Genomic DNA, 16,594 nt, shown 5'->3' on the forward strand with positions numbered 1-16,594 from the left:
AACAAACTACGAGCATCACAGCTGTTTTTCAATGCCGTGGAGAGAAGCTGGCGTAATCGACTCGCAGGAATCCGAAGCAAACCCTACAGTTCGAGAAATAAGTATAAAGACAGAGCCGTTTTCCATACAAAATAATCATGTTTAGGGATCAAAATCTTCTTTTCTAGCGATTCGAATGTTATGGATTTTTGTCTGCAACCTTAAATTAACTAGAATTTTGGCTAAAAATATAAATCATCATCCATGAAAACGTTTATATCGACTTTTCAGATTCAAATAAATATAAAGACATTTATTTCCATATAAAATCATGTCTTTATATTTATTTGAATCTGAAAAGTCGATATAAACGTTTTCATGGATGATGATTTATATTTCTAGCAGAAATTCTAGTTATTTTAAGGTTGCAGACAAACTTTCATAACAATCGAATCGCTAGAAAAAGAGATTTTGATCCCTGTAAAATCTGATGACCGCTTCTTTATATCCGATTGGCGCTCCGTCGAGACGTCCGCTATCATCGGTAGTCTACCAACGAATTCCCTTTCCTTTGTCTCGCTGTACTGTTGGAACCCGAGGTTTAACCCATTACACACACATACACATACGGCATTCTCACGTTCCCAACAATATAGAAGTGGGCGATATTATTCAGTAACCCTTGAGTGGCCTGTGACATTATATAATAACTCTTTCATACCGAAGTACATTTAGTACATCGTTACATCTCTCCCTTTTTTTTAAGACCTTGTGTACTGTCAAATGTGACTTTATTCCACTTTTCAAACACTCATTTATCATACAGAGTTTCTTAATCGTCTACGACATAGTCACGGAACTTTACTGGTCGTTTACGCATACGCTGGTTAGATCCATGTCCGAGTTGCTCCTTGGAGATGTGTTCCTTCACAACTTCAGTCGGAGTTGTCTCTCGATGCTCCTTTGATGTGCATTCTTCAACCTGTTCATCCGTTGCTCTTTGTTCATCGGTTTCCGCTGCTTGGGCCCTGTCGAGTTTCTTTAGATGAGCACTGTTTCGCGAATAGACTTTATCCGATTCAGTGGATCGCACCTGCACTGCATTCCCATTCACATCGACGACTTCGAATTCCTCCCCTCTAAATGTAGAGTCTCGTGCTCCCGGATTCAAGTTGCGCATTAAGACCGTGTCTCCTCTAACCAGTGTATGGTCTTTCGCATGACGTTGAGCATCTGCTATTTGCTTATGGTATTCCTTCTTTCCCATGTCTCTATCTCGAGCCTCCTCCCATAGCAAACTGTGAGGCGTACGAATCGACGGTACGCGTGTCCTGATTTCGCGACCCAGCATCATTTTTCCTGGTGAAACTCCAGTAGTTTCCTGAGGAGTGGCGTGATACATCGTTAGATATTCGTACAAGTCCGTTTGCCAATCAGTCTCTTGAATTTCACTGATTTTCAGTCTTTTACCTATGTTGCGCATCTGGCGCTCAACCGCGCCATTTTGTTCAGGCCAGTATGGCGTTGACAAGTTCAGATGTATACCATAGCAAACACAGAAACGAGAAAATTCATCTGCCCTGAATTGCGGACCGTTGTCTGCAGTTATGGATCTCGGAATGCCGAGAACGCTGAACATCCGCAGCAATGCTGTTATTACTCTCTGCGCCGTTGCTGGTTTCATAGGTTCCACCTGAATAAATCTTGTGGTATAGCATACCACGACCAGCAAGGAGAGGCCGCCTAGTAGTCCTTCCTTGAAATCAATGGCAATGTCCTGCCAGGGCTCCGATGGTATACGGCGCGCCATCGGGTTTGGATTGTCCGGAACTCCTGTCATTTTACAAGGTTTGCATCCACGAACCAAGTTCTCAACAGCCTTATCCATTGACGGAAACCACACTTTTGCTCTTAGCTGAGCTTTCATAGCCGTGCTACCTTGGTGAGCGGAATGGGCAAGCTCAACAACCCTATTCTGTAACTCTTTCGGAATAACGATCCGATCACCTCGTAGAATAAGCTCACCGTAGGTAGTTAAATCGTCTTTTATTGTAGCCGTCCTGAACTCGACCGGAACCGCGTCCCAATGACCGGAGAAAATGGCCTCCTTTACAGCTTGGAGTCTATCATCGCGTTTGGTTTCTGATTCTATCTCTTCGATGGAAAGAGCACATGGTTTTATTTCTTGTGCGAGCCACGCAACCGTATCAATTTCTCCGACAATTTCTTGTTCGCCCTGAGACATCCTTGACAATGGATCTGCCATGTTGTTTTTGCCTGGTTCATATCGTACTACAAAGTCGTAGCTTTGCAGCCGCAAAATCCACCGTTCAATACGAGCGGATGGTTTTGATTGTACTCTGTTGAACAGGTACTCAAGAGGCTTGCAATCAGTGATCAAAGTAAATTTGATACCATAAAGATACACGAATAGCTTTTCCATTGCCCAGATTATCGCCAAACACTCTTTTTCGGTTTGGCAATACTTCTTTTCGTGTACTGCCAGACTCCTAGAGATACAAGAAATTGTCCTGGGTACTCCATCTTTGATTTGTATCAATATGGTACCTAGCCCATACGGACTAGCATCTGTTACAAGCTGGGTGTCATCTGCCGGATCAAAATATCCCAGAGATTCGACTTTCCCTAGGATCGATTTGATCTTCTTCAATTCGGCATCATGAGCTTCGTTCCATTGGAAGGAGCTGTCTTTAATGAGTAGCTGTCTCATGTTGAAAGTTAGGGCCGAAAGATTTGGAACAAACCGGCCAACGAAATTAATAAGACCCAGTAGGGATCTCAGCTCGGTAACCGACGATGGAGCTTGTAAACCAAGAATCGCCTTTACCCTCTCTTCGGTCGGCCGAATTCCCTTGTCCGCGACACAATATCCCAGAAATTCAACTTCCGTGGCCGAGTAGACTGACTTCTGTTCGTTGATGCGCATATTTCTGTCTTTCAAAATTTCGAGCACCCGCTGCAGCGTAGTGTCGTGCTCTTTTTCGGTGGCTCCATGGATTAAAACATCGTCCATATATACGATCACCCCATCAATCCCTCGAAACAAGTTCTCCATCTCTCTTTGAAATAGTTCCGGCGCAGACTTAATGCCGAACATTAATATGCGGAACCTGTACACCCCACTACGAGCTACGAAGGTTGTTATTCCACGGCTGTCTTCATCCAATTCGAAATGATAGTAAGCTGCTTCTAAGTCAATCTTCGATAATCTTGCAATCTAGTTTTATTATATAACAAAGTGACAATGAGCTTAGAGATTACTAACGGAAAGCTGTACCTACCTTTGTTATTGACATCATCGCGGCATCGATGTTGGGCATTGGATAATTCTCCCGTTTCACTGCCTGATTTGCAGCTCGCAAATCAACACAGAGCCGTATGTTTCCATCTGCCTTCCGGATAGGTACCAGAGGCGATACCCATGTCAGTGGTCCCTCAGCGCGTTCTATTATGTTCTTGTCCAGTAGATCTCGAATCGCCTCTTCGACGTCCGCTTCCATAGACATAGGAAGTCGCCTGGCCACTTGAACAACTGGCGGAATTGTTTCGTCGATTTGGATTTTTAGCAATACGTTCGGAACCTTGGGGAACTCCTCCACAGGTTCAGTCGTGCTGGATATGTGGTGAATATTGTAGCCAATTTTCAACACACCCAAAGCGAATGCTGTAGCTTTGCTCAGTATGTTTGTTTGGCCATCCGGTGCTACCAGGACATGGGTCCATACTCCTGATTCATCCTCTGGCACTTTGATTTCTGTTTCGAACGCATCGCTGAAGAATATTTTCCGTTCCGATGCAAAAGCTGTCAAGTTGGTTTCGTTTTCGTGAGGACGACGTTCATTCAAAATACTCGCTCCCTGCTGTTTCAGCCACGCGTAACTTTTGCGGCTGATAATGTTGGCTGGGGATCCCGAGTCCACCAACAGGTTCATGGTAATCCCACCTACTTCCAGTTCCAACACTTCCTTCAGCTGAGTTCCATCGTCGATTGTGAAGACTCCTGTCGTTGTAGCCTTTTCGTCGTGAATAGCATGAACTGAACTGCGCTTCGGTGCCGGTCCCGGTCGCTGTTGGGAGTCCTCCCGCTTCCGTTTTCGGCAACACACCTTGAAGTGTCCTTGACTTCCACAGCCATGGCATGTTGCGTTCTTCGCTGCGCATTTTTCTGTTTCTTTGGCTAGGTGACCAGGGCGATTGCAATTGTAGCACCGTCTGCGAGACTCAGTATTTTGATATCTATCCGGTCGCTTTTCGATGCGTTGTACCAGAGGTGCCTGTGCATATGCCGACAGTGTAGGCCTTTCATATTGTTTCGATTGCTTTTGAACCTCCTCAATCGTTTTTCCGAGTGTCATGATGTCGTTCAGGGTCAAGTCGTCGGTCAAGAGTTTCTTTCGTAGTTCTGTGGACTTGCAACCCTCTACGACTTGATCAATAACCATATCATCCACATCAACGAAATCGCTACGTTTTGCCTGACTTTGCAATCTGAACACAAATTCATGAAACGGCTCGCTTTCCTCCTGCTTCATCGCCCTGAACAAATGTCTCTCGAACCGCTTGTTCAATTGTGGAGCAAAATACCTTTCCAACGAGGTGACGGCCGAATCATACTGTAACGTTTCTACTTCCCCAGTCACAAGAACGTTTTGCACTTCATACTTGGTTATTTTGTCATAATACTCTTGCAGTTCTATACCGCCGAGAACCAGCAGCAGATCAAACTTCTCTTCGTCATTATCAATCTTATTCGCTCGCAAAAACCGATCAAAAGCTTTCCTCCATTTCATCCAATCGTTCCTTGGATCTCCTCCAACTTTGAACGGAGGCATCGCCGAAGCATCTAGAACAACAGATAAAGAAATGGTTAGTTCTATGAAACCTTCAACCACAAACTCAATTGGCGCTTATTTGCCAATATTTTCCTATTTTTTTATTGCAATACCATTACGAAAATGAGCTACGACTGGCTACGACTTTGCTCAGACTATTGTTGAGCCCAATATCGCACGCACCATAAGGATAACAAATCTTTCATCTAGCACGTAGCTTGCCCAACATGTAACAACTTTGTATGCAGTATGCAGCACCACATTACGCGTAGCATTACGTTGCACGAAGCACCTCCACCATTTGCACGCAGCATAACCTTGAACGCAGCTCTGCACCAAATTGTACGTAACATAACCTTGCACGAAGCATCTCCACCATTTGCACGTAGCATAACCTTTCACGAAGCTTGCCAACAAATTGCACGTAGCATAACCTTTCATATGTATGGAGCATCTCCGGATCCAATACTTTCCGCAATTGTATTTCTAAGCAGCAACCGCACCGTCACTTTTTCTTTGTACTCACTCTTAAAAATCCCTTCTGCTGAATGAACCCTTCCCGTTCCATAACCTTTTAGTAACAAACGCATTTCCATAAGGCAAAACACATTTTTCTTCCGGATCTAGGCCTCTGCCCTCAATGGCAGCCGTTTCTTTGCAGCACTTTCCTTTCTTTATTTCAACATTCCTAGCTCCTCCACAACGCTTTTTTATCGTTCCCTCTCCGAAGTTTTACGGAAATATTCTCTGGTTTCGCAATTCGCTGTATTTCAATAGAATTATCTGACTTACCGATTTTCCTCGAAGCCATTGTAAAATCTGATGACCGCTTCTTTATATCCGATTGGCGCTCCGTCGAGACGTCCGCTATCATCGGTAGTCTACCAACGAATTCCCTTTCCTTTGTCTCGCTGTACTGTTGGAACCCGAGGTTTAACCCATTACACACACATACACATACGGCATTCTCACGTTCCCAACAATATAGAAGTGGGCGATATTATTCAGTAACCCTTGAGTGGCCTGTGACATTATATAATAACTCTTTCATACCGAAGTACATTTAGTACATCGTTACAATCCCTAAATATGATTATTTTGTATGGAAAACGGCTCTGTCTTTATATTTATTTCTCGCACTGTAGCGGCGAGTTGTCTTTCGACCCGGAATATGGAATCACTTTCGGACAAGTGGTACAGCTGGTTCGTGGACCTCTTCGATTCGGAAACTGTTGGAGATCACAGTAACCGTCATTTTATTGTAACGAAGTATGCCACGAAACACTGACATCTCTACACTTTCTCACTTCATGTTCATTCAACATTTTACTCTCAACCAAGAAGGAAGCCCAATAAACATTAAGCTTGTTAACCCTGAAGTGTCAATTCTTAACAGGTTATGGGGCCAGCACGGAAAAAAGTATTCTACGGAATTCCCCATTCACGGGTACTGGCTATGAAAACTACAAGTTCCGAGTTGAGAAGTACCTGAAGTCCGTTGGCTTGTTGAAAGTCCTCAAGAAGGAAGCCCCAGCAGTATAGGCCGAATTGACGAAGTTCAACGAACAGGACTGCAAGGTCGTCAATCTCATGATTTCTTTTATCCACGATGACATGCTGGACCTGAGATCCGGGAGAAGAATACCGCCAAAGAAATCTGGAGTACCCTCGAAAATGTTTATGCAAGTAAGTCTGTATCGTCTCGAACGCTGGGTTCGGAAGCAACTTGCGAAGTTGCAGATGGCGGAAGGAACATCCGTCAAAGAACATTTGAAGACCTTTGATGAATTGATCCGTCCACTGAAGTCTGCGGGAACGAAGACATTTAGAGTGTAGTTTGTTAGTTGTAATTTGACCGTTTAGCATTGTTTTACTGCATTCGGTCCGAAATACGGCCACATCCCATAAGCACTAACAAACCATAAGTTAGTGAAATACTGTCGAACAATCACAAGCATCCAAGCTTAATTGGTGGTTTGTTGTATGTAGCAGTGAACACACCACCGGACAATGCGGTCAGCGTATCGATCCTTGGTCGATCAGTGAACAACCCGTCGCAGGCGGATTGAATGAAGGCAAACGAATCCTCCAATATCTCAAGCTCACCCAGGATCACGAGCTTGGACAAGCGAGCATAGAGGTCTACGTTGACGCCGACTGGACTGGTGATGCGAAAACCAGGAAGTCAAATTTAAAACTCCTTGTGACGTTTGGTGGTGGTCCAATCCATTGGGCATCCCAGAAGCAAACGTGTGTTGAGTTGGGCAGCACTGATGCGGAGTTTGTAGCGCTCGCCGAGTGCTTCCAAGAGGTACAGTACATTGACCATTTGCTGAGTGATTTCGACGTGAACATAGCGGAACCGATTCGTATCCACGATGACAACGAATCGTGTATGAAGCAGCTGGAATCCGGTGAGATTAACAACTGATCGAAGCACGTCGACACGAAGTACCATTTCGTCTGCCAAATGTACCAAGAAGGCAAGATCTCGGTGAAGTACTGTCCAATTCACGACTACGAAGTTGAAAGAGATTCCAACTCTTTGTCGCACTAATTGGGGACTACGAAGTTTGATGAGCCGGGAAACACTCTTTCTTCCTACGGGCTTTCTTATGGGAGTATGAGTTAAAAAAAAGCAAAAAATCTTCCCTCCTTCACTTTGTTACAGAAAACCGCAAACAAAATCATCACCTTCGTAAATGAAAAACCTCGTAAGGAACTGTCAGAATGTGCGTGAAAAAAGCAAAAAATATTCCCCTCTCGTTTTTTCTTACGTAAACCTTCACGCACATTCTGCAACTTCGAAGTCGAGAATCGATAGCATGGTTGCCGACATGCTAACGGCTAACCACAAGCTGTTGATCAGAAGTTGACGAAGTTCCGCGTGGTGTTCTTCCGCCGAGGATGTACAATAGGCTGCGGCTTATTTTTCAAAAGTTGTTGAAACCTGGAATTCGTAAGCTCTTTTGGATTCAAATGACACAAAAAGGGAAACCTCTGAGTTTAAGCCAAAAATATTGAGATTTAGAGGTCGCGCAATCGCTTCAAAGTCGAATTTTCGAGTAATAAAAAGGTGTTGCCTAAGAATGCTGTGAATAAACTGTACCTTAAAAAAAAACGTTTCAAAATAGATAAATACCAAAAACCGTTCAGAAACACGTATTTTATTGGAAAAATCAGAATTTTGGCAAAATTTTAATTGTTTTCATGCTTAGTTTCGAGTTCAAAGTGAAAAAATTATACTAATTAATCATTAGGAAGCCATAAAATTCAGTTTTTGGAGTCTGAATCAAAAAATATTTTCATGATCGAAATGCGAGAAAAAAAAATTGAAAAAAATATCCTCCAATGTGTTCCATATCCCTAAATATGATGCTAAGTATCTGGTTTGGAGTAAAAAATTGCAAATAATTGTCAAAAACTCCAATTATGCATGAAAAAATCAAGTTTTAAGGCATGTTTTGGCAGTTTTTGGTGAAAAGTATCATAAAAATGACTATTTTGATGAAAAGTTTGTTTAGGACAAAGATAGGCAACAAAAATATCTACAAAAGCAAGCTAAAAAAATTAAAATTGGTCAAATGGTTAAAAAGTTATTGGACTCTAAAATTAAAAATATTTGTAAAAAGAAAAAAAATAATTAAAACTTCAAAAACTCATATTTTGCGTGACTTTGGAAAAAAATGATGTTCTACGAGTTTATTCGAAATTTAATTTGTGAGAAATTCATAAAAAAAGATTGAAAATCGGTTGAAAATTGAGAAAGTTATGGCACTTGAAGTGAAAACACCTTTTTATTACTCGAAAATTCGACTTTGAAGCGATTGCGCGACCTCTAAATCTCAATATTTTTGACTTAAACTCAGAGGTTTCTCTTTTTGTGTCATTTGAATCCAAAAGAGCTTACGAATTCCAGGTTTCAACAACTTTTGAAAAATAAGCCGCAGCCTAATGTACAACCTGATAAGGAGGCACTTGTGGTAATTTATGCAGTAAAAAAGTATCATAAACATTTGCTTGGTCGTCATTTCACACTACTGACTAATGGGGTCTCCCGGCTATGGATCGCCAATCCGGAGACGGTGGGTTCGATTCCCGTTCCTGTCGGGAAAATTTTCTCGATTGCCTCACAATTTACAAATTCATGCAATGGCAGGCAAAGAAAGCCCTTCAATTAATAACTGTGGAAGTGCTCAACGAACACTAAGTTGAAGCGAGGTAGGCCGAGTTCCAGTGGAAACGTAGAACCATACAAAGAAGAAGAAGCAGAGCAACCACAATGACCACAATCCACTGCTGTCCACTGTTACAAGAAAGGCATCCCGTTACATACTAGGGTCTGGGACCATTTGGGCAGGAGGACCTATTTTAGGCACTTGCTGCTATGACTCACTCTATTTTAAAGAAATTGACTTCCATTTTCGTACATAGCTAGATACATTACTAGACACTATCTCAAAAATCCATTCAATTGGTTAAAGAAAACAGCAAGTGCCCAAAATTGGTCCTCCTGCCCAAATGGTCCCAGACCCTGCATATCGACCGACACTTCACGATTAAAAAAAATAAAAAAATAAAATAACAGACATGATTAATTTAATAAAAAATCATTTACCCATTCGAAATGGATCAAAGTCATTTAATAGGGTCATAAAATTAAAGACGAAATCTCGCTTATATTGAATAATACGATCAAGCATGGTATTCTAATCGGAATTGTGCTTTACTCGAACTTGAAAAACAAAGGAATAATGAGAAAATTCGAAATAAGTAAAATGGTAAATAGTTCTACTTTGACATTTGAGGTCAACCTTGTGTGACTGAGCTCGACATTTTTCGCACTGGGATTTCAAAAATGTAAGGTCTGTATCCGCAACAATCCGGACACAGAAACACGGCTGTAACTCTGCAATGGATCGATAAAATTAGCTAAAATTTCCACTGAAAACTCTTTGGTGTATGTTTATTATTTGAGCAAAATTTGATGAAGATCGGTGCGATACTTTTAATTGTAGCTCAAAAACAAAAAGAGGTACATTCAAACATATTGTACAATCATGACCAATTTTCATCTGCATGACTGATGATTCTTTTCCACTGCAGTCCAAAGTACAGTTAGGATAATGATGAAATTTCGTGAACAGTTATGATATACATTCATACTCTTTCTTGCAAAATTTGATCAATTTCAATCAACTGGTTGGAAAGCTATCACTGCTGATGTGGGTGAGTATTTGCGTATATTTTCCGTTTCTTTCATATGCTACATATGCCTAATCATAACTATCGAATACCTCTGCCAATTTCTATGAAATTTTCACAGAAGTTAGTTAATCATGTATATATTATGTCCGCAAAATTTCATGATTATTGGAATAATACTTTCAACAGTACAATCGGAACAATAAGAGGTGCTCACTAATCGCTATCGAAAGGGCTAAAACCACGGTTAGTCCCAATACGTGTTTTGACTATAAAATTACTGATAGTGCATCGATATTTTTGAAATTTTTCCGGTGCAGTAGATGTATATTGAAAGGTTTGTGCTCAAAGTTTCAGCCATTTCCTTTGCCAATTTCAAAAGTTACAGCGCTGACATGCTAAACCAGGTGCTGTACAACATTCATTTCCGCACGTTTTACTGTTACATTGCTACAACAAAAAGTACAGCACCGATTTACATCAAATTTTGCTCAAATAATAAACATACACCAAAGAGTTTCCAATGAAAATTTTGGCCAATTTTATCGATCCATTGCAGAGTTACAGCCGTGTTTCTGTGTCCGGATTATTGCGGATACAGACCTTATATAAAAATGAGTTTGAAGTTCCTTTGAGGCAACAAAACTCAAGAACGGATGAACCGATTAGCATGACTCTTACACGGTTCGGTTCATATTCGTGGTGGATGTGTTTATATGTACAAAAAGTTACGAAAATCAACTAGAAAAATAACAAAATTGATAAAGAACCTATTTTGCATGAGCTGGGAAGGAAATCAACACGACCGAAATGAAATCAATCTAGAGTGCGGTGCTATTTTGAGCTCAACAGTTGTCAAACCACCACAAGACGGCAAGACAAAGTTTGCCGGGACAGCTAGTGGGTAATAAAAACGTCAAAAAATGAGTAAATATGTACTCTTGAACCATATATTGTGGTTTAAAACAAGAATCCCGATAGGACTTTAGGAGCCTATTGCCATTATATGAATCTAATATGTACAACAAATGATTGATTTTGAGTAAAATCATTTTTGTCAAGCTTTCTAATCCTAAGGAGCCGGCCATCTTGATTCGGGTTCCAGGTCGAGAAATTTACATTTTGATATCCCTGATAGGGAACGATTCTTATATCTGATAGTTGATTTTTGCCCGAAATGACCTGAAAGTAGGCCATCGAAATGAGATTGCTGAGATCTCATGGTGCTCTACTACCACCGACGAACCGACGTGACAGCTAGAACAAACAAATTCAAATTTGTTGTCCGCGACACCATGATGAAAAATAGCCGAACACTACCGTCACCTCTGTAACGGTTCGCGTTGGTTTACTAGCTTGATCCCAAACCCCCGTGTATTCATATAGGAAGAGGTTCGAGTCTGCGCTGATTTGACAGAAGGCACATAACATAAGTGGAACTCCATGGTCAGAGCACATCACATCTTGATTGATTCCCGTGCAGTATAGAATCTTCTTGCCGTAGACTCCATACGAACTATTCCAGGATGACCTCGATGAAATTTTTTCAGTATCCTTCGTCGAAACTCGTATTATAAGTTTTATTTTTGTGTTAAATGTACTGTATCAACTTGTAAACTTTTCCCTAAGTTTAATGTACATTTATAGTGCTCTGGAGTAGTAGCACCGACGAACCGACGTGACAGTGGTTATGTGTTGAAAGGCTTGACATCTCTTTAATACTAAGACGAAGTACACGATTGCGGGTAGAGACAGAGTCAGTGCTAGTGGTGTTAGTGCTGACGTAGTTGGGGATGTGATTGAAGTTGTTCAGGATTTTTCTAACATTTGTTATAACTTTTTAGGGCCTCAATGAAACAAATGACATTTCTTGTGAAATATGAAAAAGTTTGCAACTGTGAGTATGATTCTCTATGGGCTTCGTAACTAGGAATCCCTGTAGTTTGTAGAATAGAAGAGAGTTTGGAACGTAAGGTGCTTCGAACAATAAAACAAAAATCAATTACCAGTTGTACCAAGTATCAGTATTGATTATCTACGCTTTTCTAAACAGATTTGTCATATTTTCACGCCACATCCATCAGCAATGAAAGATGTAGATTACTCCCAAGTTTTCATAAGTTCTAACCCACTATGCAATAACCCTTTCCTAATTGCACTAGGTACTGTGTGGGAGGTTATGACCGTGGAAAACTCTCATTTCCTTTCCCCCTATATGTCATAGTATCGCGAAGACGCGATCATCAGCGGTGGTGATGATGTGACTCCCGCAGCTTGATTAGAAACACTACCTAGTGCATTGGAGGAGGTCCCGAAGGCGAAGGTAATGCTCGGCGACAGGATGTAAACCGTAACGCTCATTTGCCTGCACGATCGTCACGGTCGTTTGGCGGAGTTGTTCACGTAGTCTTTTTAGGCAGAGATTTATGCATGTAGGTATGTAGGTATCTTGTCGAATGGCTCCATATCGTGCGCGACTGTCGTGTGTGACATTCTAATGGGTTTGCGTGCGCGCGCATAAGTTAGCTTTGCACACTAAACTGCATAAAAGTTGTGTAGGGTTGAGGGGAGATGTGGTTTAATGTTCGAATGACGGATGTGCGTCCCCTTTGCTTTGGATTCGGTTGGATTAGAATGCTTAGCGCAGATGTTCCGATGGATTTGGGATGACTCTAATGCAATGTTGTAGCTACTGGTTGGGAGTAGGATTTTAGCCTTATTTTACGTTGATTTTGTTGTAGTAACAAAGAATTTGAAGATCAAGCTGAGAGGACAAATGCGTGATTGAATGACCGAATGAAGAGTATTAATAATATAAGAACGTGTAATGAATATGGCAGATTGCAGTAGTTTGGTCTTGTAGTGCGAATTTCGATTATTTGTCTTGACTTAGTTAGCGTAACACTTCATGTAACAATTTTAGGTCAAATATACTCGAGGAGGTCCTCAAAGCTACCATAAAACCAACGTCAAGCCATTTTAGGTTGTATGATGGTTTTTAATAGCTCTTCAAAACTAATTAGACTTTAAACTGTTGCTTGGTCCAGTAGCTGTTCGTTGCCCAACTTTAGTGCTCGTTAAGGTTGTTCATCCTCTAAAGGAAGAATATGTACTATCTTTTATTATTTTAAAGCATTTTTGGAATTTTTACTTCTGTAGAAGTTTAAATCACTGACATCTATTATTAATTGATTATTTTTTTCTTCTTGACTAGCTGAACGTCATCCTGTAGCATCTTTACTTGATTGCTCGTCATGTAGACACAAATCCTATTCTACATCATTCGGAAATAAAAATCACAGCAACGATACCAAAGAAAAAAGTAGCATGGCAGACGATGAAGGAAGACGTTCTCGTATACAAGTGGATCACATTTAGATAAGAACGACCTCGAGCCGGCGACGATGATGGTATGATGTCGCCTCAAGTACACAAGGAAGGAAGGAAGGAAGCGCATGTCGATTTTTTGTCATGTCGTGCCTTCTTGTGCTAGGTCATGTGTGGTGCTGGGTCTTATGGGTAGGAGATGTCTCCTTTTCGTACATTTAATGTTCCAACGTTTATATTAAGATTGTCTGTGTCGATTTTTATGAAATGTACAAGGTTCAAATTATTGCTCAAATAGTGGAATTCTAATACGCGATTTCAAGTTGCACGATCATCATGAGAAAAACGTAGACCTAAATACATTCAATACATCCAAACCAAACTGCATTTACATTTTAATCCAGTTACAGCAGCAATTTGTTGGCGAATCTCCTCTTTCCGCACCCATTTACATAAATGCACACTTGAGTCATGCTTGCGCTTCGACGCTTGGCGTATCCGACCGTGTGTCTCCATGAATCGAGGGAGCAGAGCTACTAGCTCATACTGCTCTCTCATCATCCATAGAGTAAAATGCATTGTGGTATTACTGGGAAAGATAATGTAGTCTCTAGTCTCTAGTCGATTGTCGATATATGGTACTATCCTACTGCTTGTAAGCATCAGTCTTTTACAGTAGTCATACTGCAATGGGCCTATAACAAGGTTAAAAGGATAAAAGAAGCTATTGTGGATTTACCGGCTTCTTGTATTCTACCGGTCGCTTCAGTATGGCCTCCAAAGCAACCGATTTATAAAAAGAGTAACTTAAAAATGAGCTTAAACATTTTTATTGAATGCGCTATTCCTCGTTGCCACTAGTTACTCATTTCATTTTTTGACAATTAAGGTTGAAGAATTCGTCATTGACATAACCGTCATCATTGAAAATTCGGAAGCAGTTTTCCTTTTCAAAACTTAAATGTTTGCATTGAAAATGTATTCACTGTACTACATTCTCCACCCGTAATACAGTGAATACATTGTCACTAAGAATATTTCAGTTTTGAACGAGAAAACTGCTTTCGGATTTTCAAGGATGACGATTATGTCAATGACGAATCCTTCAACCTTAAGTTGATTTTAATATGAAAACGGTAACTTTGTAACGGCTACTTAAGTATCCGGTGGAATATAAGTAGCCGGTAAATCCACAATATTCCAATAATGATTTCTAATGGATACATATTTGCTTTCATGACTTGTTTTTTTTTTTTGCCCAAGGGTGTTTATTGGTCTAGTTTCCCCTGTACGAGCCCCGAGGAAGGATAGACTCTCTTTCAGAATAGTTTTACATTGAAATGAGACTATTCCATGGACGAACATCTACGTCGAGTAGAACGTCGCCGTCTAAGGGATGGCTGTTTACGGTGGTAATAAAAATCACGACAATTGGTGAGCGAGCGTGAATGTGCCTCTCCGATATTGATAGTGCTGGCTCACTATACATTTTGTATAATTTTGACGGAGTTCTAATGAGATTGATTCTGTAGAATTTCTTCAATTCTACCAAACATAACATATAATCGTACGATTAGTTAATTAGGAAAACTTGAGTGTTGCTCTATGAAATTTAGGTAACTTTAAGGTTAATATTCTAAATTTAGTTGAAAATCGGAGTTTTTGACTAGCGAAGTTGGATTTTTCTCCAAATCCATGCGTCGGACCTAACTTCGGAAGTGGTGCGCTGTAGAGTAGGGGAGACTGAGGAAACTTGATCCCTGGGGAGACTTGTTCCCCCCATATTTGCTCGGAATCAAAAACATTTTTCTTCTAGCATATTTTTTCCAAAACTACTCTTGGACAAACGACTATGTTTTGGATACAAGTGATTTTAATTGTACATTGCATTATTTTTTAACGGCTGATGGTTTGTTTTCAGTCCTTCAGAAATCTTTTAGGCGATTCCGAAAAATATCAATAACTTTGTGAAAATTGTACCAAATCGTGTCAAAATTTTACAGCACATCTATATATATACATATAAATGTAGTGGCATACGTGGGACCGCGCATGACTTGCGAACGGAGGGTCCGATTTGGGTCGTCTTAATTTTGTTCTGTTAGTTTTCATCCAAGGAAGGTTTATGAGCCATGAAACATGGGAAAATTGAGAGTTTTTGAAAATCCATTCTTCATACATTTTGAACGGGGACTTGGACTTGGCTATAGACTTGAAACGTCAAAAAACGCAGTAGGCAAGACAAAGTTTGCCGGGGTCAGCTAGTAGTTTAAATAAAATACTTTCAAACTTATTTATCCAAATAAGGCTGTTGTTAACATATTTTAATTATTTCAGCTTAGTATACACAACAGTGACATGGGGAGACTTGATCCCTCGAGGATTACACACACATTATACACGTGAAAAATAAAATTCTATTCGAAAGCCTCTATTCACTTGTAATTCTAGTCTTTTCAACGATAAAATGTGTCAGATAATTATAACTTTAGTACAAACCAAGAAAAGGGGGATCAAGTCTCCCCATTTTGAAAATACGGCATATCCTTAAAAAATTAAGGAAATCTTACAATTTCAAACACTCCATATTCATCGAAAATACAAGAAAACTCGAAAAGAAAATGAATAGGAAGACTCTGGGATTATTTTCCCTTTAAATAAACCATGTGCTCAAAGGGGGATCAAGTGTCACCCATTTTTTTAAAATACATCATATGACATGCCTCCATAAAAACACAGTTTTGAAAACTTTAACAATAATTTAAAGGCCTTCTGTTGTGTATAAACTTGCAATAGATGTTTACCAGCCATTTTGTACGGAAATCGGATCTAGTTTTGTGTTTTTTTTTTAAAGTGCGCTATACAGCGCGCCACTTCCGAAGTTAGGTCCGACGCACGGATTTGGAGAAATATCCAACTTCGCTAGTAAAAAATTCCGTGATTCAACTGCACGGACAATACAATCGCCCAGCGAAAGCATCTCTACTCACAGTCACTGATGGTTACGAGGGGAAGGAAGCTAGACAAGTAAACCTTTACTTGCACTTCACAGATAAGATACCCACATGGATTCGTAATGGCGACGACGACTTGACATCCGAAAGTCACAGCACATGCGAATCATCTCCAGGGTCTCTCATGATGTCGGATGCATCGATAATCGACTCCCAGACGGGGAACAGTTTCATATGTCAACCAAGGAATTGGCATCCCTATCCCACCAATGCAAT

At 40.5% G+C, this 16,594-nt stretch overlaps 1 protein-coding gene across 1 annotated transcript; it reads right to left on the reverse strand.

Annotated features, from left to right (window-relative positions):
* Window positions 1–811: 811 nt before the first annotated feature.
* Window positions 812–5,801, reverse strand: LOC115269521 (uncharacterized protein K02A2.6-like). Its single transcript, XM_062857250.1, has 3 exons — window positions 5,625–5,801; window positions 3,282–4,843; window positions 812–3,217 (listed from the first exon to the last, which is right to left on the reverse strand). The coding sequence occupies exons 1-3, from the start codon at window positions 5,704–5,706 to the stop codon at window positions 812–814; spliced, it is 4,050 nt and encodes a 1,349-aa protein (XP_062713234.1). The 5' UTR covers window positions 5,707–5,801.
* Between the last annotated feature and the right edge of the window lie 10,793 nt (window positions 5,802–16,594).

Source organism: Aedes albopictus, chromosome 1 (assembly GCF_035046485.1).
Source record: "Aedes albopictus strain Foshan chromosome 1, AalbF5, whole genome shotgun sequence".
Lineage (NCBI taxonomy): Eukaryota > Metazoa > Arthropoda > Insecta > Diptera > Culicidae > Aedes > Aedes albopictus.